The sequence below is a fragment of the Chenopodium quinoa genome, unplaced genomic scaffold, assembly GCF_001683475.1.
Source record: "Chenopodium quinoa cultivar QQ74 unplaced genomic scaffold, ASM168347v1, whole genome shotgun sequence".
NCBI lineage: Eukaryota > Viridiplantae > Streptophyta > Magnoliopsida > Caryophyllales > Amaranthaceae > Chenopodium > Chenopodium quinoa.
In genome coordinates this window covers 1,293,152-1,315,648 of record NW_018744062.1, presented here as the reverse complement: position 1 = coordinate 1,315,648, position 22,497 = coordinate 1,293,152, and the positions used below count along the sequence as shown (strand labels likewise).

The window sequence follows — 22,497 nt, the reverse complement described above, 5'->3', positions numbered from 1 at the left end:
GCCCCTCTGGGAGAGGGGAGGAGTCGTCCTCTTCGGACTCGTCAGAGGACGAATCCGAGTCTAGCTCTTCTGGTCATGCTTCTCTGGACACAGAAGAGAAAAACAGTCGCCTACAAGAGGCGAGGCTTTCTCACGTAGTTGAGAAGGGGGACAATTGGGCGGAGCCATCCGCCTCTTACCGAGAGCAAAATACCCCCTACTACTGCACTGTCCCGTGGGGCCGGATCACGGCCATGCAAGAGAAAGTGGGGAGCTTTATTGCGAACCACACAATGGGCCCCGACTTTTTAGTGTTCGTGCCGGATCCAGAAGACACAGTCGTCTGGCCGGCTGGTACTAGTTATGATGGCGCCTGCTTTGGCTGCTACGAGGCGGCCATCAAGGCTGGGCTGCGCTTCCCACTACATCCGGCTGTTCAGCGGATCTTGGATGGGTATGAGTTGGGATTATGGCAGTTAGCCCCGAACTCCTGGGTCAACGTACTCGGCTATGTGGCCGGGTGCGAACTGCACGGGGTGGAGCCAAACTTCGAGGCTTTCGCCCACATGAACTACCTCAGCCGGACCCCTAAGGCAGGCGGTACCGGCTGGTATCAATTGACAAGCCACAGAGGCTACCTCATGACAAGAGGTAAAGCAAACAAGTGGAAGGACTGGCGAAGCACCTTCCTTATCATTGAGAGTTCAGACACAGAGCTGAACAAGCGCTTCAACAGGTGGAACAGGAATCCGCCTCTTCTTGCAGGCGGCCGCAGCATGCCGCCTGTTCCCCCCAAAGCTAAGAAAGAGATCCTGGATAAAGGACTCTTTAAAGTAGAGTCGAGGGTCGACTCTACTTCAGGGGTACGAGAGCAAGTACCCCTGCACTGCGTCCCGAGCTTCAAATGGCTCTACGACGAGTACTTTTTGGCCGCCTGTGGCCTCAGCAGTCGGTGCTCAAGAGGTAGCCGACCTGTCGAATACTCTGTTTTTCCATGCATTACTGTTATGACTTTTTATTAACTTTGCTATTTGTTTTTGCAGCGGACGCCATGAGCAAAATTACCGCCTCCAAGACTGCGGCGACCATGTTGCGGGCCTCCATCATGCAACAGTCCTCAACCGACTCCCCCAACAAGGGGGCGCCCTTGGTGAGATTCGAACCTTTCACTCTCTTTTTGGAGTTGGGTTTATGCTTATATTGACCGAGTGTTGTTTTGTTTTTGTTTTTGTTTTTTTTTTTATTTTTTAGACGGGCGCTCCAAGAGCTTCTTCTTCCCAACAGCCGGACTCCAAGACCCGGAGGACGACTGTTGCGAGCTCTCCTGGTTCTGCCAGGAAACATGCGGCGGCTGAGAAACAGCCGGCCACTCCTTCTAAAACTCCAATCGGGCCGCCTAGAAGTATGAAGCTGTCTTTGTGAATTTAGACTTGTTCCTTTCTTTACTAGGTCTAACTCGTTTGTTTATGGTTGATGCAGCCGGCCCTCAGGAGCCTGACTTGGTCAAGGTGGCCAAGTCTATGATCAAGGCCGTCCCTCCGGCTGAGAGGGAGGCGGTTAAGGGTGTCGGCACCCTTGACCTAGACGGGATTGCAGGGGTCCTTGCTGAGGTATACTTAGCATATTTTTGGTTATTTAAATTCTAGGACGCCTGTTTTTTTGTTTGAAAACTGACGCCTGTTCCCTTTTACTTAGGCCCTGCTCCGAGTGAACGGCCTTCGCAAGCCGCTTGACAGGAAGAACAAAGAGGTAAAGGCTGCAAAAGCTATGGCCGCCTCTGACTGTGATAAGGCAATGTTTCAAATTGCCCAAAATGAGGTTCTGACAATTGACATTCTTTATTATCAGGCGCAGGCTACTTCTGCTGTCCGGGCTCAGTTAGAGGCGGCCCAGAAGAAAAATAGCGAGCTGGAGGCGACCATCAACAATCTCAAGGCCGAGCTGAGACCTCTTCGCCAAAAAATGTCCTCATACGACACCTTGGAGAAATCCTTGGCGCACGTTAAGGAACGCCTGGTGACCCAGGAGAAGAGTCTTACTCAGGAGCTCTCGGCAAAGGCCGAGCAAGAAAAGAAAGAGCTGGTCCGGGAGATGATGGAAGATTCTGCTCAAATCCAGCGCATGACCTGGGGCCGCCTCTTCCCCAATGCCGACTTTTCCTCCTGGGAAAAAACGTACCGCCAGTGTTTTGATAGATATAATCAAGAGATCCTGGCGGCTGCTGAGGACGAGGCGTTGGAGGAGGAGGAGTCGGTAGTGGCGCTTGTGCCGCTTGGGGGTAATGCATCGAAGAAGGATGCAGCTGAAGCCGAGTCCAGCAAAAAGAGTGCCGTTTGTTTCTATTTACCCGGCCAGGGGGCCGGGGTTCTGAATATTTGGCCGGTCTTTAATGACCGGCTTCTTTTTTATGCCGAAATATTTCGTTTTTGTTTTGTTTCAAATTTGTTTAAGTATCGAATATTCTGATATCCAATTGCACACTATACCGACTGTTTTGCATGGCCGATAGTTGCGGACAGGTACGAGATAGTTAGTCACGCCACCTATGCCCCTGGACGACTGGTTGTCTGTTTCCAGGCTAAGCGACCAGTCGGCCACTTTAAAGAATGGATTTCCTTCAACCAAGTAGGAAGGTGGTTTCCTACCTGCCTTGTTTGTTTCTTTGTTTTTTAAGCTAGAGACTCTAGTCGGTCCAGGCCGACTGTTCCCCGCCACTTTTAATCTAGTGTGAACAGGCGCTGTATGAACACCTTTTTAGCTTCATACTAAATTTTTTGTAGGAGTGACCATGGAAACATAATTGTTACTAGTCGCCAAGTGACTGAGTAGTAGAGGTATCAAGCGGTGGGTACCGGTTGTTCCCCTTTATTCGCCAATGTTTGTTGGCTATTAACTCATAAGATACCAACTGTTCTTATCCCAAGTAGTTCAGTCGGTTGGTTGACACGGATGGTTACTACGAACACTTGTTTGACCTGATTAGTCAGTTAAGTGAGAGGTATCCTTGTCCGGGAAACGGCTACGTGGTTGTCTTGGTTAGACAGTCGTATAGGTGCCGTGTAATGATTTTATAGAACAATGTTCCACCCAAAAGGGAGCTGCTCTCTGCGACGAATTTCATCCGGATGGATGCCGTCGGACGCCTGCTATAATGTTGGGACAGGTCGAATTAAACTTATATTTGGATCAGTTGGCTTGGCGCCTGGTCTGATCATTTTAGCCATGAGCCTTTGATAGTTCTTGGTGAACTGTGTTATGGGAGAGTAACCGGTTGTGTGGAACAAGCGGCGTCCCCCTCCTAAGTAAGAATAAAAATTAAACATGGAGAGTAGCCGACTGTTTGTCAGTAGGCGTGCCCCTCTTAGGTAAAAATGAAAATTAAGCATGGAGAGTAGCCGACTGTTTGTCAGTAGGCATGCCCCTCTTAGTACAAAATTGAATGAAACATCAAACTTTTATTAAGTAGCCCTCGACTATTTACATCATTCAAAAGAAATATTTCTTAAGATTATCTACATTCCAGGTTCGAGGCAACGGTTGGCCGTCTGGTGTTTCCAGACGGTAGGTACCGTCCCTGACCTCTTCATAGATTCAGTAGGGTCCTTCCCAGTTGGGAGTTAATTTTCCAGACTCATTAGCCCTACCAACTGCTTCCATTTTTCTAAGTACAAAGTCTCCCACTTTGAGTGGACGCGTGTGTACTTTTTTGTTGTATGATCTAGTCATTCTTAGGCGGTAAATTTCATGGCGCAAGACAGCATTGCCCCTCCTTTCTGGGAGTGAGTCTAATGCCAGGCGCATGGCTTCCCAGTTTGCCTCTTCGTCATATAGCATTACTCGAAGAGTCGGCTCGTAGTGTTCTATTGGAAGAACAGCTTCCGCACCATAAGTTAGGAGGAATGAAGTTTCTCCATTCGCCCCTTTTTCAGTCGTCCTAACGGCCCAGAGAACATGTGGCAATTCATCCGCCCATAGGCCGCCTGCTCGTTCAATCTTTTTCTTGAGACCGTCTGAGATGATTTTATTAAAGGCTTCTACCTGGCCGTTTGCTTGTGGACGGCCGACTGATGCAAAGTGGTGTGCAATTCCTTGGTCACCCAACCAGCTTTTGAGAACAGACGTCTCAAATTGGGGACCATTATCAAAGACCATAGACATGGGAACCCCGAACCGAGTGATGACATTTTTCTAGATGAATGAAATTACATCCTTCGTCTTGATTCCCTTTACAGCCTCCGCCTCCACCCATTTAGTGAAGTAGTCGACTGCAACAAGTATGTACCTCCTTCCGCCTGTAGCAGGCGTATAGGGACCCAGAATATCCATGCCCCACTTAGCAAACGGTAGTGGGCTATGAATGGTAGTGAGGTCAGTAGCCGGACGGTGAATTAGTTTGCCAAACCTTTGGCACTTGTCACATTTTTTCACCATCTCCATTGCATCTGCTTCTAAAGTAGGCCAAAAGTAGCTCTGCCGCCTTGCCCGTTGAGCAAGCGTCCTACCGCCTATATGGGAAGCACAATAACCAGAGTGAAGATCGTCTAGTATCTCTCGCCCCTTTTCTGGAGTAACACACTTTAAGTAGGGTTGAAGGTACCCTCTTTTGTGAAGTTCTCCCTTTATCATTTCAAAACTGGCTGCCCTTTTTTCAGCGCTGCCGCCTGGTGATGATCATCCGGCAGGGTACCGTCTGTCAGATATGCCCTGATTGGATCCATCCAGGTTGAGCTTCTGTCTAGGATTCCAATAGGGTCTTCCTCGATGCTTCTCTTCTCCATTACTTCCCAAAAACAGTTCGAGGAGTATCACAAGAGGCGGACGATGCTAATTTTGAAAGTGCATCCGCCTGGTTGTTTTCTGATCTCGGCACTTGAGTCAGATGAAAATCTTCAAGGGAACCGACTGCCTGTCGTACCGCCTGTAAATACTTGATCATGGCCGGATGGGTTGCTTCGTATTCGCCATTATATTGACTTACTATCAATTGTGAATCGGAAAAGGCGTTTATCTTTTGTGCCCCTGCCGCCTTGCACATGCGGATTCCGGCTAGTAAAGCTTCATATTCTGCCTCATTGTTTGAAGCCTGAAAGCTGAAGCGTAGAGCATATTCGTACATGTCGCCTTCTGGCGACTGACATATGACGCCTGCTCCACAACCATTTGAAGTAGAGCTTCCATCCACATATACCTCCAGACTTGGTCTGGATCTCGAGAATCAGGGGGACGAGTCATCTCAACAATAAAGTCAGCAAAGGCTTGCCCCTTCACTGCTTTTCTAGGCTCGAAAGTAACTTCGAGGCTCTGTATTTCTATGGCCCATTTGATCATTCGGCCTGACGACTCCATGGTGGTCAGTGGCCGTTTGATAGGTTGATCTGTATACACGACGACTGCATGTGCCAAAAAGTAGGGCTTCAATTTTTTAACAGCCATGAAGAGTGCAAGACCAAATTTCTCCACTAAGGGATACCTCAACTCGGCATTTTTCAATACATGACTGACAAAGTAGACCGGGAGCTGACAGCCGCCTCTTTCAGCAAGAAGAACAGCGCTTAACGCATGATCAGAGACGGACATGTACATGTAGAGTACTTCTTTGGGCAAAGGGCTGACCAGCCTTGGCAAGGAATGCAAGTGAACTTTCAATTTCTAGAAGGCCGCCTCAGCATCCGGCCCCCATTCAAACCTTGCCTTCTTCTTAATGGCCTGGAAGAAGTATAAGCATTTGTCGCCTGATCGGCTTAGAAATCGTCCCAAGGCCGCCAGACAACGTGTTAACTTCTGAACCTCTCGGACGGTACGAGGCGACTGCATGTCGATGACCGCCTGCACCTTCTCAGGGTTCGCCTCTATTCCTCTCTGATTGATAAGGAATCCGAGAAATTTCCCAGACTCAATTCCAAATACACATTTCTTGGGATTGAGCATGACATGGTGCCGCCTGAGTGTGGCGAAAGTTTCTCGGAGGTCCGACAGATGATCTGTCTGAAGCTTAGACTTGACAATCATATCATCAATGTATGCCTCGACGTTTCTCCCGATTTGATCAAAGAACACAGTGTTTATCATTCGCTGGAAGGTGGCCGGGGCATTCTTAAGACCGAACGGCATAACCGTGTAACAGTATAACCCTTGATCAGTGACGAAGGCCGTCTTCTCCTGATCTTTCTTCCATAAAGGAATTTGATGGAAACCAGAGTAGGCGTCCATAAAGCTCATTAAAGCATGACCGGCTGTTGAGTCGACCAGGTTATCAATTTTAGGCAGAGGGTAACTGTCTTTGGGGCACGCCTTGTTTAAGTCTGTGTAGTCTACACACATTCGCCAGGTGCCATTCGGCTTTTTAACAAGCACCACATTTGCAACCCAGTCTGGGAAGTAACATTGCCGAATGAACCCTGCATCAAGTAGTTTTTTAACTTCGGCGGCTGCCGCCTGACTTCTTTCTTCGCCATGGTTCCGCTTTTTCTGCCTTACCGGCTTCTTTTTCGGATCCACAACCAGTTTATGTACTGCCAGGTCAGGACTAATGCCTGACATTTCGTGGACTTCGAATGCAAAGATGTCCTTGTATTCTTTCAATAGTTTGTGCAAATCGTCACCCAGGACTTTCAGAGCAGTCGTCCCAACTTTGACTGTTCGGTCAGGACGTGAGTCGTCTAAGATCAGGTCCGTATGCTCACCAGCCGGCTGAGGGCGGAATTCGTCCGACCGCTCCTCTGCCAATGATTGCTATTTTCTGTCTTTTCTTGCGGCCCCCGTCTGGGCTGCCTTTCTCTTCTTGCCGCCTGCTTCTTGAACAGGCGCACTCTTCTTGACATTGTCAAGGTCTGTTATTCCACCACTTGACCCAGCGGTCATAAAAGTGGGCTTGATATCCGAGAGATAGCACTCTCGGGCCATCCTCTAATCTCCCCTTAGGGACCCGACTGTTCCATTATCCCTCTCAAACTTGAGCAACATAAGAGATGGGATTATAACATCCTTGAAATTATTCAGGGTTGGTCGTCCCAGAATCATGCTGTAGGCCGAGAGTTCTTCTACTACCAGGAACCGGACTACCATGTGTCGTCCTTCCCCTTTTTCACCCAGGCGGATGGGTAAATCCACTCGTCCCACTGGGTGGACTCCTCCTCCTCCAAACCCTACTAAAGGGTGGGATGCCGGATGTATGAAATCAGTCTGATATTTTAATTTTGACAGACATTTGCTACTGATAAGATCTGAGGAGCTTCCAGTATCTATAAGGATTCGGCCAACTCTCTGGTTGGCCACTTTACACTCAATAACGATAGGGTCGTCATGCGGCCCCCTTACCCCTCCTAGATCTTCTTCAGTGATGACAATCTCAGGAAATGAATATTTGGAGGGCCGTTCTTGGTGAACGAAATTTACATCTAGCCGCCTGATATTGTCTTTGTTGCCCCTAATAGTGGGACCGCCTCCTGCGAAGCCGCCTGCAATGGTGTAGACGACTGCATCATCTGTATCAGAGCTGTCGGCCTGTTGACTCTTTTTGGCCGACTGCTTTTTCGAGGAAGTGTTCCCCGTAGATTTCTTGACATAAGTGTCAAGATCGCCCTGCTCAGCCAGGCGGTCCAGATACCGCATGAGACTGATGCATTCGTTGGTTTGATGACCAACATCTTCATGATAATCAAAGAATTTTTCTTGGTTCCGGTTGCTTGCAGAACCCTTCATGGGGACCGGCTTCTCAATTGAGATCCGTCCCTTGATTTCCTTTAGGATAGCTTGGCTATCCTTGCTAAACGCATACTTTGGGGAGTATGGTTTGAATTCTTTTTTTCTTCTTCTGGGCCGGCTTTTTAGAGGAATCAGTCGCCCAGACCTCTTTTCTTTTCTTCTCATCTTTGTTCGACAACTGTTTCTGTCGCCCTTCTTTTTTGTCGAACCTTTTCCCGTCCGACTATTTTGTACTACAAAGATCAGTCGCCTGTATATTGGCTTCTGCTTCAATCAAGGCCTCTTGAAGAGTCGCCACCCTCTTTCGGACCAAATCAAATTTGAATTTCGATCCGTCTTTGAGGCCTCTGAAAAAGTCAGTATAGGCTACCTCATCCGGTAACCCTTGAATCTGTATTCTCATCAGGTTAAACCGCCTGATGTAAGAACGAAGCCCCTCCTTCTCGCCCTGCTGAATCGTTCCTAAATCAAGGGTCGTCTTCTTCGCAGGGATGTTCATGGCAAAGTTGGAGGTGAATAAGTATGCAAGCGTCCTGAAGTTATTCACACAACCAGACGGCAGGTTGCCGAACCATTGTTGTGCGATTCCTTTGAGAGTCGCTGGGAAACACTTGCACCAGGTGGGATCATCCAACCCTTGAAGGTACATCAGGTTGGTGAATGCCATCAAATGGTCTTCTGGGTTAGTAGTGCCGTCATAGGCGCCTACTAATACATTTTTCACTTTGGTCGGCTGAGCGGCTTCAGCAATTTCCTTGGAGAAGGCCGACGGCTGTTCCCCAAGTCTAAGCAACCGTAGCTGCCAGTCCATAGGTTGGACATTCTTTGCTGCATGCCCACCAAACAGAGGTGGCTGCAAAAAATATTGTTGTTGCGGTACAAATGGTAAGTTTGGTACCGCCTGGTCACTATGAAAGCCGGACTGACGGGAGGTACCGCCTGACTGACTCTCATGATGCGACTGAGTATGCCTCATCGAGGTATTGCGCAGACTGTCTTGGAAGTTTGAAGTAGAGGCCGACTCTGACAATCGGTCATTCTTCTTTTGTTCTAGCAATAACCGAGCATCTGTGTATGGTTTCTTCGACCCGTCCGTCTGAATATGACGAACAGGTTTCCTCTTTCCTGGAGTAGGAAAGCGGTACTTTGTGAAATCAAGGGCAGACGGCTCCCACTTCCTAGAGTTAGGATGAGGGGTCGCCTCTCGCCCTTGAACTGGCTTCCTCTTCCCTGAAGTGGAAGGTTTCTTAGCCGACTACTCCTTGGCCAGAGCAGGCTTCTTGTTGAGCAACTCTTGAATCTCTCCCTTGAAGCCCCTCATGAAGGTCATGAGTTCGTTTCTTGTAATGGGAGCAGACCCATCAGCCGGCTGCTGCTGAACAGGCGGTGCACCGGCTGGATCACTGGGTCCAGTTTGAAGATGTTCCCGTTCCCTCCTTTCGGTATGACGGGTGCGCCGGGCCCTTAGGGTCCCGTCTGAAGCTGTGTGAGCTTCAACTTCAAATTCATTCTCAGTATCGTGGTCCGACTGAACTTGAGGGTCGTCTAGGGGACGCCTCTCTTCAGGAGTCGGTACAGACGTGGATGCCATCTCAGAAGTACTCTCCCCACATACGGCGCCAAAATGTTTCGGGGTTTTCTGATGTCCTGCGGGAGAGTTACAATTCCGAGACTGGAACCGGACGCCTGTACCTGCAAAACAAACGGAGGCTCCGGATGATTGGAGATCCGCCTCCGACGGTCAAGTTAGTACTTGATTAAGGAGTAATTAATGCGAAAATTAAAGTGATTGGGTCTCTCTAGGTGAGAGTGTTTAATGTGCGTAATCTCTCTTAATGAGGATTAAGGGAGGTATTTATAACCTTGGGAAACGTGCCAATCCTAGGTTTAGGTTAACCTAAGGCTGATTGGGTTTCCCTCGGAAGTTGGGCCTGGGTGGCCGGTTTCTCCACTATGCCACGTGTCATGACATAATAGGTCCAAGGTGGACGAATAAGCGTGTGCCACGTGGCAAGCCCTGACAGTTCCAAGTGGGGGACACTTGGCAGGACCTGATTGGCCCACGTGGCGCATTCCGATTGGTGGGAGCAAAATCCCCTAATCAGTTATAATGTAATTATTTTTTGAATAAAATTATAATTCAATTTGTAAATATTGGTCCTTTATCGAAAATAAAACTCTAAATTAACAATTTTATCTTAAAATTCTATCCAAATTTGATTGAAATTAGAATTTTAAACGAACTTTTTTATCTTACAAATTGAATTTTGTGTAACTCTATCCTACGTAGCGCGACACTTGGCGAAAAGTTGGAACGCCAAATGTCGTTGTCTCGTCGTCTGGCTAAAAGTTTAGTTTTATATATTAGTTATATGATATTTACTTGTCTGAATACATATCCTTATAATACATGTCTGAATTTATTCGAACCCATCTTTCATCATCAATTTTTGATCAAAAAGCTTCTAGATCGTAAATTAACAATTAAACTATAAAGACACTAAATTTTGTGGAATTTACTTGTTATAAGGTTAAGTTTTCATATACTGTCAAAAAAAAAAAAAAAAAGGTTAAGTTTACATGAAAAAGTCGCCATGTCTATATTTTTTTCTTATAGAAGACTGAAGGTCCAAATTATAAACGGGCTGCTCCGGGCCTCCGGCCCACAATCAGGTGCCAGGGAATAATTGCGCCGCAATATTTTAGTACTGTTATTGGATCTTTGTATATTACCTGTCCCATTATAATTTTATTTTCTAAGGTCTAAATATAAAAAATACACTTCAATTATAAAAAATTAATAGAAGAAATTGATATCATATATATTATCATATTCTGAAGATAATAAACAAGTTTGGTGGTTTCATTTTTCAGCTTCAGCGTGCGACTTGAGAAGAAAGCAAGGTAAGGAGTACTTGATTGCTTAGCCATTAATTATTTATTTTATTCATTATTTTTATTTAATTTCTTGGTGGATTTATTCTTTAAATATATAACAAGTCTTAATCAATAACTTCCAATCATATCTTGCAAAATCTCATACGGATTTTATAATATTTGTCTAGGGTCAACCATATAATTATGCCTCAAGAATATTAGATAATAGATACATGTATTAACTTATAACATAAGTTTTTTCAAAAATAAAATAAAAAAGCTTATAACATAAGTTTTAAATATTTAATGTTTCTCATCACATTTTAACACGGAAAATACGCACAACATGTATATAATAGAAATGAGGAAAAAAATAAATAGAGTATGAAGTATTATATTTAGTTCAAAGTAGATAATAATTGGTGAATAACCTTTTTGGCTTTTATTACTATAGATTAAAGTATTTTTTATATGTAACTATTTATTCACATTATTTAGGAAACTTTTAACCAATATAATTATACTCGATTTATTAAAAAAAAAAATATAACAACTTCACTAAGCTAAGGACGAAAAAAAACCTAAGGGTCTGTTCTCTTCAACTTATTTTCACTTTAGTTCAGTTCAGTTCCATTAAGTTCAGTTCAGTTAGCTCCAATAAGTTCAGTTCAGTTCAATTCTTATTTTAATTTCATTCTCTCATAAAATATTTAGTTCAGTTAAGCTCCAATAAGTTCAATTCAGCTCATTTCAGTCAATTAGAACATGCCTATGATGTTATGGCATACAACCTAAAAAATAGGAAAAGAGATGAAGCCAAGTGTGTCAAAACTAGAGTATACATTCTATGGAGTTTTTACTTGTGAAATTATGTGTCACAACTTAAATTAACCAAAAATAGTACAGTATAAATTGAGACAGAGAGTAATTACATGACATCACATAATTAGAGGTTCTACAATCATAACTTCATAAGTATGTAAATATCTAAGTCCAACTTTAAAAAAAAAAAACTTGTGGTATATATGAGTGTCTCAAGAATACTATACTCTATATTTTCACATGTTTAATTTAACGATCACTATTTGATTAATGACTTTCTAGGCATGTAGGACAAGTATTCATGCATTGTGTAATCCTTATACGAAGTATATATTGCTTCGTGAACCACGTAAATACTATACCGTTAGTTGTTTTTTGGTATATGTAGGGCATGTCCATATTTACTGAACTAAGCTGAATTGAACTGAACTGATTGGAGCTAAACTGAACTGAACTGAACTGAATATTTTATGAGAGAGGGAAATTAAGAGCTGAACTAATTAAAGCTGAACTGAAATAAACCGATTGAAGCTGAACAGAAATTAAATAAATGTGAAAAAGCCCGTACTCACTATTCAGTCAAACAAAAAAGTTCTTTTGTATACTGTTACTTGTACACAAATAAACATTTATCCCTTGTTATCTGGTTATACATTTCAATATGTGGATGTGTGGTAGTATTCAAGTATTAACTTTTTTTTTTTTTTTTTTTTTTTTTTTTTTTTTTTTGTAAAAGAGTTGAATTTGCACATACTTTGACCATTAATATCTTTAATAAGAGATTAGTTTAAATTATGAAAAAAAACATTTATATAGTAAGTAGACATTATGACAAATTCATTTTATTTCGTCTATAATGGCATATGAATAGTGTAAAGTTCCAATTTTAGCTTATAAAAAAAATGGAGGGAGTACTACACTTATAATTAAAAATACTCCATATTTAAAAAAAATAAAGTACTATGCCTCAAAAAAAAAAAAAGGTACTCCATACTATATAACACATATTCATATGATATTTCAGAGGACAACATGCTTTGTGTGCAGATATAAACACCATATGACTGCTCGTAAAAAAAAAAAATAACACTAACTGAATAACTTATATGAAGTATAAAATTATGAAATAACCCCTATTATATTAATCAAGTAACCATATAATAGGAAAACCTGATAATTATTCTATAATAATATAATGGCAAAAGCTAACAAACGCCCCCAAGACGTTGGCTAAATTAACTAAAAGTAGAAAGATTAAATTTAAAACGATCTAGCTAACGAGCGCCCCGGGGTTTTAGATAAGGAATAATTATATTGGTTGAAATGGTATTAAGTTAGGAATGCATGACAAAATCACGCGTCGTTCGGTGTAATTAATGTTAATTTTACTCTAATATTCCCACTTTTAATTCTCTAATCTAACGCCCCGGGGCGCTCATTAGCTTTTGCCAATTTCAAATTAACATTAATTTTACCGATCGACGCGTAATTTTGTAATACCACTATGATATTTTAAATACTTAATATAATATCATTAATATGAAATGAAATTAGTACGAGTAGTACATCTTCTAAAACCCCAAAAAAACGGCCCCCAAAAAATGAGAGAAAAAGAGTTGGCCGTAACTTGAAGCATCGTGCATGCAATTTTTTCTGTTTCATTTCATTTCATTTTTCCCCATTTTATTTTGTCTTTTTTTTTCTCTCTTAATTTCTACTCGTACTTCTGCATGCTACTCTGCTTCTCCAATCGTTTTTGCTTCCCCGAAATTATTCCTATTTTGTTCTAATTAATCTTCATAATTAAAGCTGTTTAATTCAGTTTTGAAGATGAATTAAAGACTATAAATTAAAAGGTCTGTTCTTTTTCAACTTTTTAATTTTTGCGTTGGTTTTTTTTTTTTTTTTTGTTAATTTAAGTGTGTTAGCAACTGAATACTTGTTGATTGAATCTTCAAAGACTTGATTTTTTTATTATTTTTTTGTAAAGTTTACGACGTTCGATTTATTTCATGAAATTTGCAGGTTTTTTTTGGAGTTTTGAGTGAAAAAAAAAAATTAAAAAAAATAAAGAAAATAAATTATGGGTTCGAAGACTTGTATGAATATTTTGTGTGGTACGACGTCGTCTGCTGAATGGAAAACTGGTTGGAGTTTGCGATCTGGCGAATTGGCTAATTTATGCGATAAATGCGGGTAATTTGTTAATTTTTTCAATTTTTAATTTCTCGCTATTAATTTTTACGTATATATTTGGTTCAATTCATATGATAATTATGTTATAAATTTATAATATATGGTTGGCAAATGATAAATTTGGGTGGATAAATGTTTACCTGCTAATTTCCGGTTCAATTTTTGTTTCCTGTAAAAGTTTTAATTTTTATTTTAATGGGAAATTGAAATTTTGGTCCAAATAAAGTATGTCTATAAATAGGGATTCTTATTATTTTTGTACATTATTGTACGAAAATTGATATATTAATTGCCTTATTATTGTACTTAGTAGAAAAGAAATGCATTATTTTTGAGGCAAAAGAGATGCTTAATTGCTTACTTGCTTAGTTTCTAGTTTATTGAAAATGATCCTTTACATTTCATCAGTTGCTACTGATAACATACAATCAATGCTCAAGTGTTTTTGTGTGTTGCAAACTGATGGAGGATGATTCAGTTGAGTATATTGCTTATGATCGATTCATTACTGGTTAGTGATTAGTGAAGTATACGAGTTTTGACATCGATTTAATCTGAATGTCTTCAAAGAGGGTCCTTTCTTTTGGTGGGGAAATGGAGCGCGGGGTTAAAATATATGAAGTATTTGACTAACCACCCCTGCGAAAACAAAGAGGTTGTTTCTGATTGACCCTTAATTTGACAAATTGATATGCAAGGACTCAAGGAGCCAAAGTATCACATATCTATTTGCCGTGTTTAAATTCATATTATCTGAAAAGCCAAAGTGGTGATACTTTGGATTCTTTGGTAATGGATCAGCTTATATATTGCTCTTTTATTCATGCTCATAGAGATTATATGGTACACCTTTGTGCGTACATCCAAAAATTAAATTGTGTTTGATTTGAAGTGCAGGGTTGAAAAAGGAAAGAGAGACGTGATATTTATGTTGAATCAAAATTAGATTTGACCTGTATTAATTAAGTCATTAACCATTGCTGGATGATATGTTCAGTTAGATTTACAATTAAATTATAGACCAAGCTAAAATTTATGTTGTGCAATGTGCATAACTGCATACAATGGAGTACCGTACACATTGTACAATAGAGTTTGCTAGGAAATACAACTTATAATGAAAATGACAATGATGATTGGCTATTTACAGTCCATATTACTTAATCAAGGCCGACCATAAGTTCTTTAATCAATTTAGTATGTAATTGGTTTTGGAATTAGGATCTTGGAAGTAAAGGGTATAGTCTCCTTCATTAAGGAGGGACCTCACTGCGTAGTAGCATGGTGCGACCCTCTCCATTGCTATGCATAATTGTGAAAATGTTATTTTGAAAACATAATCAGACAGAGTATTTTTCAGTCACCTTACATATTTGTTACCCAAAGTTATGAGTCACCACAGGATTATAGATGTATATAGCCTTTCAGAGCTATACGTCAGTTGACACATTGCTTATTAATTTAATATGTTCCAAACTTTCAATAACTTGAGGTTGGTAATTATACTAGAGTTGAACTTGACATTGATTTTGTAGTTGCTCCTTGCTCTTCATTTTGGGCCTGAGACCTGAGTGAGGACAGGGGGCTGAATAACTTGTTTAGAGTGGAGCAGTCACTTTAGCCGTAGCATTTAAGTTTCTTAAGAACTTTGACCAATGTTTAAGCATAAGCCTTTCCATGCAATCTATTGAGTAGATACTTAATGATTACTCCATATCTGCTCTTACGAGGACCCATCCATAATGTGTAGCAACCTTCTGTTGCTGTATCAGCATTTTAGATCTTGGATGCTGTGTTTCTATTAATATCTGCCTCGAGGTAATTGTAGTGTATGCTTAACTTTTATATGCAACCCCTACATGCCTAGTATGCAACCCCTACATGCCTAGTATACAGCATTAATGGGATTCTTCACTTTTTTCACTTGGGATAAATGAACTTGTGTTATTGGCAGATCTGCATTTCAGCGACAAATTTACTGTGAAGAATACCATGCAGATGATTCTGGTTGGAGAGAGTGTGTTACATGTTGCAAGGTGAATTAATCGTACCATGCACCCTTCTCAGCCTTCATGTTCTTTTGCTTGATTTTAGTTTCTAAAGAGCCTGACTAGTCTTTATTTGTAAAGCGACTCCACTGTGGATGCATTGCTTCGTTGTCTTTGATAGAGTTGCTTGATTGTGGTGGGGTGAGGTGCATTGGCTGTGCAAGGAATTCAGGCCCTAGTTTGGTAAGTTGAGTCACTTACGCTTAGCCACCTTTTCTGTTTCTGCTGTTCATTTATAGACAGAGTGTGATGAATAAGGAGCATTGGTGGATTAATTAGATAGGGTAACGGGAGAATTAACTGTTGTGCGGTGTTTACTGATACAGTGGTACGGTTCTTCAATTGTTATGCTTTGTGAATTTTCACAAGTTTCAAATTTTCAATGGTGAAACTATACTGCATACACAACTCATTATACCTTTTTCCTTTTCACTGCTCGGTATCCTGTTTTCCCATTTGATTAAAGTGGCTTGTCACGGGTGCTATTTAACCGCATACGCATGGTATCATCAATATAACTTTCATTTTTATTTTTCAGAGCTTAAATTCTGGGAAATGTGAAGGATCTGGACCTTGCAATGTGACAGAAAATAATGCTGGCCTGAAACAGTTTGGCAATTATAAGGAAAATAATGGGAGCAATCAACTATCCATGATGCAGAATCCCAACTCAAATTTAGCTTTTGGATTACTGAAACAAGAGGAAGTTTTGCTCTCTCCTGCTCAAACTGGAAGTACATGGATCTCAAACTTTACTCAATCTCCCATGGGAATTTTTCAGAAGGCTAGACCTGACATTTCTACCAGTAGCATGCAAGCCAAAGATAACTATGGAGCTGTAGCTCACCCAAACCTGAATATCACTTTGGGTGTTCCAACAGGAACTCTACAAGCTACATCCAGCACAATCGTTGATGAAAGGGAACATAGAAAGATATCTGACACATTCCACCAAGGATTTGCACCTCAAAATCTTTTGCCAACACCACCAAAAGTGGCGTTTTCTCCAGCGTCGGACACAAATTCGAGTGTGATACCACAAATACGTGTAGCAAGGCCTCCTGTTGAGGGTCGAGGTCGTCACCAGCTGCTTCCTCGTTATTGGCCAAGGATTACAGACCAAGAGCTACAGCAAATTACTGGAGAGTATCCATGGTTATTTTTATTCGTTTTGTCTTTCTTTTGAATAAGCTATATTAGGTAGCTGAGTATTTCTGACTGAAAATCCTCTCCCCCCCCCCTCTCTTCCAGGCAACATAGTCATTCCTTAACTTGTTACAAGTTCAAATTGTACAATTGTTCCATTGTTTGAAAAGGTTTTGAGTGCTAGTGATGCAGGTCGAATAGGTCGTTTGGTTCTACCTAAAGCATGCGCTGAAGTAAGTCTGCCTCAGTGGCTTTTAGCCAGTCTACTATGCATGCTTGTTCTTTTTTATAGACTAGTAGTGATAACTTGAGTTTTCACAGGCATATTTTCCTCCTATATCTCAACCCGAGGGACTGCCTATCAAAATTCAAGATGTGAAAGGAAAGGAATGGTTGTTTCAGTTCAGATTTTGGCCAAATAACAACAGCAGGATGTATGTTTTAGAGGGTGTAACTCCCTGTATACAGTCGATGCAATTGCAAGCTGGTGATACTGGTATGCTTAATTTCCTGTCTTCTTTATCTTGATGTGCTCATTTCTTTTCTTTATTTTTTTCCTGGAATTCGTGTCCAAGATCTCACAGCCCAGCCAGTTCTGTATCTTGATTTTCTAGATGGATCCTGCTTTATTAGCCATAAGTATGTTAACATTTCTTCTTTTGCAGTGACTTTTAGCCGTATGGATCCTGAAGGGAAACTTGTTATGGGATTCCGGAAAGCATCAAACTCTGCATCTGTACAGGTAGGTTGCTTCATGTGGCAGGCCTTCACTGTGATGACATGCGTGTCAACTTACCTTAGAGAACAGATTGTTAATTTTTATGCTTAATCTGATCATTTGATATTGATTTACAAATTTTTACCTGAGCAGGATGCTGCATCACCTGCCATCCGTAATGCCTCTCTTTCAAGTGAATCTTTCTTTTCGGGTGTTATTGAGAATTTACCTGTAATGAGTGGTTGCTCTGGCCTTCTCCAGTCAATGAAGGGCAGCACGGATACTCATATAAATGCTTTGCCAAGACAACTGGATTCTGCTGGTGGGAATGTCCCGTGGCATAGCAGTGAAAAGTGTAATGAACGGACTGAAGATGGAATGTTATCCACTTCAATGATGATGCTGGAAAGGAAAAAGAGTCGCAATATAGGCTCCAAGAGTAAGAGGTTGCTCATTGATAACCAAGATGTTCTGGCACTTAGATTGACATGGGAGGAGGTGCAGGGTATGCTTCGGCCTCCGCAATGTGCAAGGCCTAGTGTTGTTGTGATTGAGGATTATGAAATCGAAGAATATGAAGTAAGTGATCTTTTAGTTAAATAATTAAGATTATCTGTCACTCTATAATCAACATACTTAGATTAATAGATTTCTATCATTATATTAATATTTTGGCAGAAACTTGTAACAAAATATCTATCATGGAAATTTCTTGTTTATTTCCTAGATTAAAATCTATTAAACTATTCATTTTCAGAAAAAAAAAAGGTGAACATAGAAAAATTTATTTTATTTAATTTTTTAGTTTCAATGATCCTCCCATCAGCAGGGTAAATATTTTTGGATTTGTATTAATCTTCAGTATACTTGTGTTGCATGTGTTTCTTACAGGAACCTCCAGTTTTTGGGAAGAGCAGTATTTTCACAGCCCGTCCATCAGGGTAAAAAATTCTTCATTTTATTTCATACATATTAGAATTTTTAGTCCCATTTTTGAGCATGAATAATGAATATATTGATTTGCCAACTGAAACTGCTTTTCTCCATGGGACTTCTCTTAAAACTTTGTATTTGGAGAAGCATTATTAGGAACAACCCAACTTCTGTGTAACAGTGATATCTGTTCTTTGAGATGAAATGAACATGTAGGGTGTTTGACTTGAAACCTACAAAAGTATTCAGTTAGCCAATAGTAGAACTATCAGTGTGAAGAGGGGAGTGAGTATGGTAAGACTGTAGAAGGTTAAAATATGCAAAATATATCCTTTTAATGTGATGGGCTGATGACCTTTGGTGCCAATTTTTTTTTCCCTTTCAATATGATGGGGGTAGTTTCTATACAAGGTCTGGATCTGATAGAGAAAGGCTATATATAAATATAAAGTTTGTTCCTCCACTAGTGAATCACAGCAGATATCTGTATTATAATGGAGTATGGATGATTCTCTTTCTTCTTCATAATGGTGTTATTGTCACTAATCCCATCTTCTAGGATATAAATGGTGTGTGTAAGAAGAACTAAGAAGCTATACTCATTCTTACATCTCTTTGATGAATATTTAATTGGTGAAATCAGTTGTAGAAACAAATTTCATTGTTGCACAGAAAATTTTTAAATTCTGTAAAGAAAAAGGTAGCAATCTAATATTCGGATGTATAACATTGTCAAGTCAAATTGTTGTCATAGCTGATGAGCCAGCCTCTTTGATGCAAAGTAAAACACTGTTGTAAAATATGGGTGCATACTTTCTGGCTAACCTCAAGGACTGAATGGAATTTCCTGAGTTGTTATAGTCTCTTAAGGTGTATTTTCTTGCTTGTTCAGGTGTTTTCTCTTATAAGTTATGATAAGTTGTTTAGGCTTCAGTTAGTTCGCTTGTTTTTCTTCAAAATTCCATGTTTCTTTGCGCTGATGCTAAGACTTGATTTAACTCAATTAACATCTTTTATATGTTGGTATAATGGGTTCTTTCTCTCCCGAAATAATTATTTCTATATGTGGAAATAGGGTCTAGTTTCATTTTCCATGAAAGTAAAAATTTTTCAGATTCAGATTCTTTCTTTTGACTGAGAATCATATAATTTGGCTCTGCAGTCTGCATACTCTATCCTCCCTCAACAAACATTTTTGGGCTTGCTGTTAGCTAAACTGCTAGTGTGGTTTGGGTTGTAATTTTAGTGATACTTGTATTTAATGTTCAAGATGGTATGCCGGCCAATATAATTTACCTTTTTTGTGCTCTCCTAGTTTGTCTTTAATTGAAGGCATTGATGATATGAAAGATCTTTGCATGATTCACCTATTGTTCGTCATCATTGTTGATTAATTTTATCCTATCATACATCTAATTTAGGGTAGTGGAGCAGTGGGCTCAATGCGACAATTGTTCTAAGTGGCGGAGATTGCCTGGTGATATTTTACTTCCTCCTAAATGGACATGTGCAGATAATGCTTGGGACCAGAGCAGGTTAGTAATTTATGTATTCATACACTCATGCATACAATTAGGAACAAACAGCCAACATACTTTGTACAAAAAGAGCAAACTCATGTGTGGGTTGTACAAGCCTATAGATGACAACACATTTCATTTGTTGTTGTAGGTGTTTTTGCTCTGCTTCAGAGGAGTTGGGCCCCAGAGAACTTGAAAATTTTCGACATCTGAATAAGGGTATGGACTGCTATTGTTGTTCCTATGTATTACAGTATTAGCATGTTAGTTTATGAAAGTTCATCTTTGTATCTTGCCTAGTTTATTCTCTATTTCCTTGACGCTCTTGCGTGAAAGATTTTTTTTTCTTCGTATATAGATAAACAATATAGTGTGATGACTTAGAGACCTAGAAGTACCTGCTTAAATGGAAGTAGATATTTATGTGATGATGGACATTTCTTTGACATATTTTTCTCCTGTAGATTCGACGAAGAGAAGAATGGTGATGGGTAGTCGAATGGCACAGGAGCAGGAATCTTCTGGCCTCAATGCTCTAGCTACTGCAGCAGTTTTGGGAGATAACTCTAATGATCCAGGTACTTCATCTGTTGCAGCTACCACCAAACATCCAAGGCACCGCCCTGGTTGTTCTTGCATAGTATGCATTCAACCACCTAGTGGGAAAGGGAAGCACAAATCAACATGTACTTGCACCGTTTGCATGACAGTTAAACGCCGTTTCAAGACCCTAATGATGAGGAAAAAGAAACGGCAATCGGAACAGGAAGCTGAGATTGCCCTGAAGAATCACCAACAGCAAAATCCTAGCAAAGATATTAAAGCTGATGCGGAAAAGAACAAGTCTTACCCGGAGAATCAGCATGAAACTGAAGATGACTTGCAAGTGGGTCCTGCTCAAACTAATGATGGCCAAGGACAAAATCCAATCAGTTTGTTAACTGAAAGTGGCAAGAGCCTCGACCTGAATTTCCACCCTCAGCGTGATGAAGACTTAAAGGTGAAGCCTTCTCAGTCTAGTTTGACGAATCTCCTTCAACTAGCAAGTTTTCCTCTGGATGCGTACATGAAGCATAGTGGTCTTGCTAGCTTGACAGCTGAGCAACAAGCTAGTTCTACGTCGTTGACAAGACAAGCTGTTGGAGAGATTGGGGGGAAAGTCGTCGATGATCATCCTCTTAGTCCTCCGGAACAAGTGAATCTTAGTAATGGAAAATGTGAACCAGAAAATAAACAACAGTGTGATAATTTGTGATACCCTCTCTTCCCTTGTAATTTACGTTCCTTGAAGAGCAAATTTTTTTTTATTGTTGTAGTATCATTTTTCTTGGCTTATGGCCTATAATCATTTAGGCTAAGTTTTTTTTTTTTTTTTTTTTTTTTTTTTTTTTTTTTTTTTTTTTTTTTTTTTTTTGTAACGTATAGTGTTATTGGGGATTTAGGAATTGTTTGAACTCACACAAACTCATCAAATTAGATGTACAAATTGTAAGAAGATTCTACAAGGATGTGAAGTTTCAAGGTATTAGTTTGGCTGTGCTTGCCCAAATTTCATCTCTCTTACAATTCATCTCTTGAAGTCAATCAAAAGCACCCTATTTTCACATCCACTACTTCCAAATTTTCATCCATGTCGAAGAAATGTGGTAGGTCGCACGCGCTAAAGATGAAGACAAGAAAGGTAAAAACTATTCCATTGCTTTTGCAAGTCTAAGAAGCGTAAAGGAGCTAGCCCAAATCATCTAAAATCAAGCATCCATGAAGGAAATTATGGAACCTCCTATCATCCTATATTCCTATGTGTACTTGTTAGCAAGTCATGTATTTGTTTCCCCACTCTCCGGTTAATTACCTGTATTAGGGTGGTTAAGAAAGTAAAGCCTAATAAACACGAGTAAGTATTACCCACTACCATGGTATGGGTAATACTACCCAATACCACAATTTTTTTTTTTTCCTTTTTTTCCCCTTTCCTCTTCATCTTCTTCCTTCCTTGAACCCTTTTCCCCACCTCCATGGATAGCTCCCATTGCCGGCCAAACCTCCGCCGGCCAAACCTCCGCCTCCAACAACAAGAAGCCCACCCCACTAGCTACTACCTTGGTCGAAATCCAAAAACACGCAACTACCTCCATTAAAAATCATCGGAAACCACCCAAAAAAAACATAACCCAAAAACAAGAGACACAAACTTATGGCTCTAGCCATTAAAAACGGTGAGTTCTATGCTGGGAAAGTGGGAATCGCTGAGTTTGGCCGAAATTGACACCGGTAGTTTTTTGTCGGTGCTCAGTTATTATTAATTTATATACTGTTATTATTGGTTTGTATACTGTTATTCTTGGTTTTTATACTGTTATTCATAATTTATATGCTGTTATTGAGAAGAGAGAGACTGCATTTTTACAACATGGGTAAATTTTACGTGAAATTATATTTTTACACCTGATATGGGCACAACGAACCCATACCTGATAGTAGTCTATCACTACTCTAATAAACACATCCACAAGATCCAAATACGGACTTGTAAAATATTTTTTGTTGGTAAATG

At 40.5% G+C, this 22,497-nt stretch overlaps 1 protein-coding gene across 1 annotated transcript; it reads left to right on the top strand.

Annotated features, from left to right (window-relative positions):
- The first annotated feature begins 12,940 nt into the window (after positions 1-12,940).
- Positions 12,941-21,471, top strand: LOC110690703 (B3 domain-containing transcription repressor VAL2-like). The gene is made up of 13 exons (XM_021867577.1): positions 12,941-13,238; positions 13,408-13,578; positions 15,533-15,614; positions 15,708-15,809; positions 16,165-16,772; positions 16,909-17,005; positions 17,094-17,268; positions 17,438-17,514; positions 17,644-18,069; positions 18,382-18,431; positions 19,845-19,958; positions 20,095-20,162; positions 20,408-21,471. Exons 2-13 carry the CDS (start codon positions 13,466-13,468, stop codon positions 21,196-21,198), a joined length of 2,703 nt encoding a protein of 900 aa, XP_021723269.1. The 5' UTR covers positions 12,941-13,238; positions 13,408-13,465; the 3' UTR covers positions 21,199-21,471.
- Positions 21,472-22,497: the final 1,026 nt, after the last annotated feature.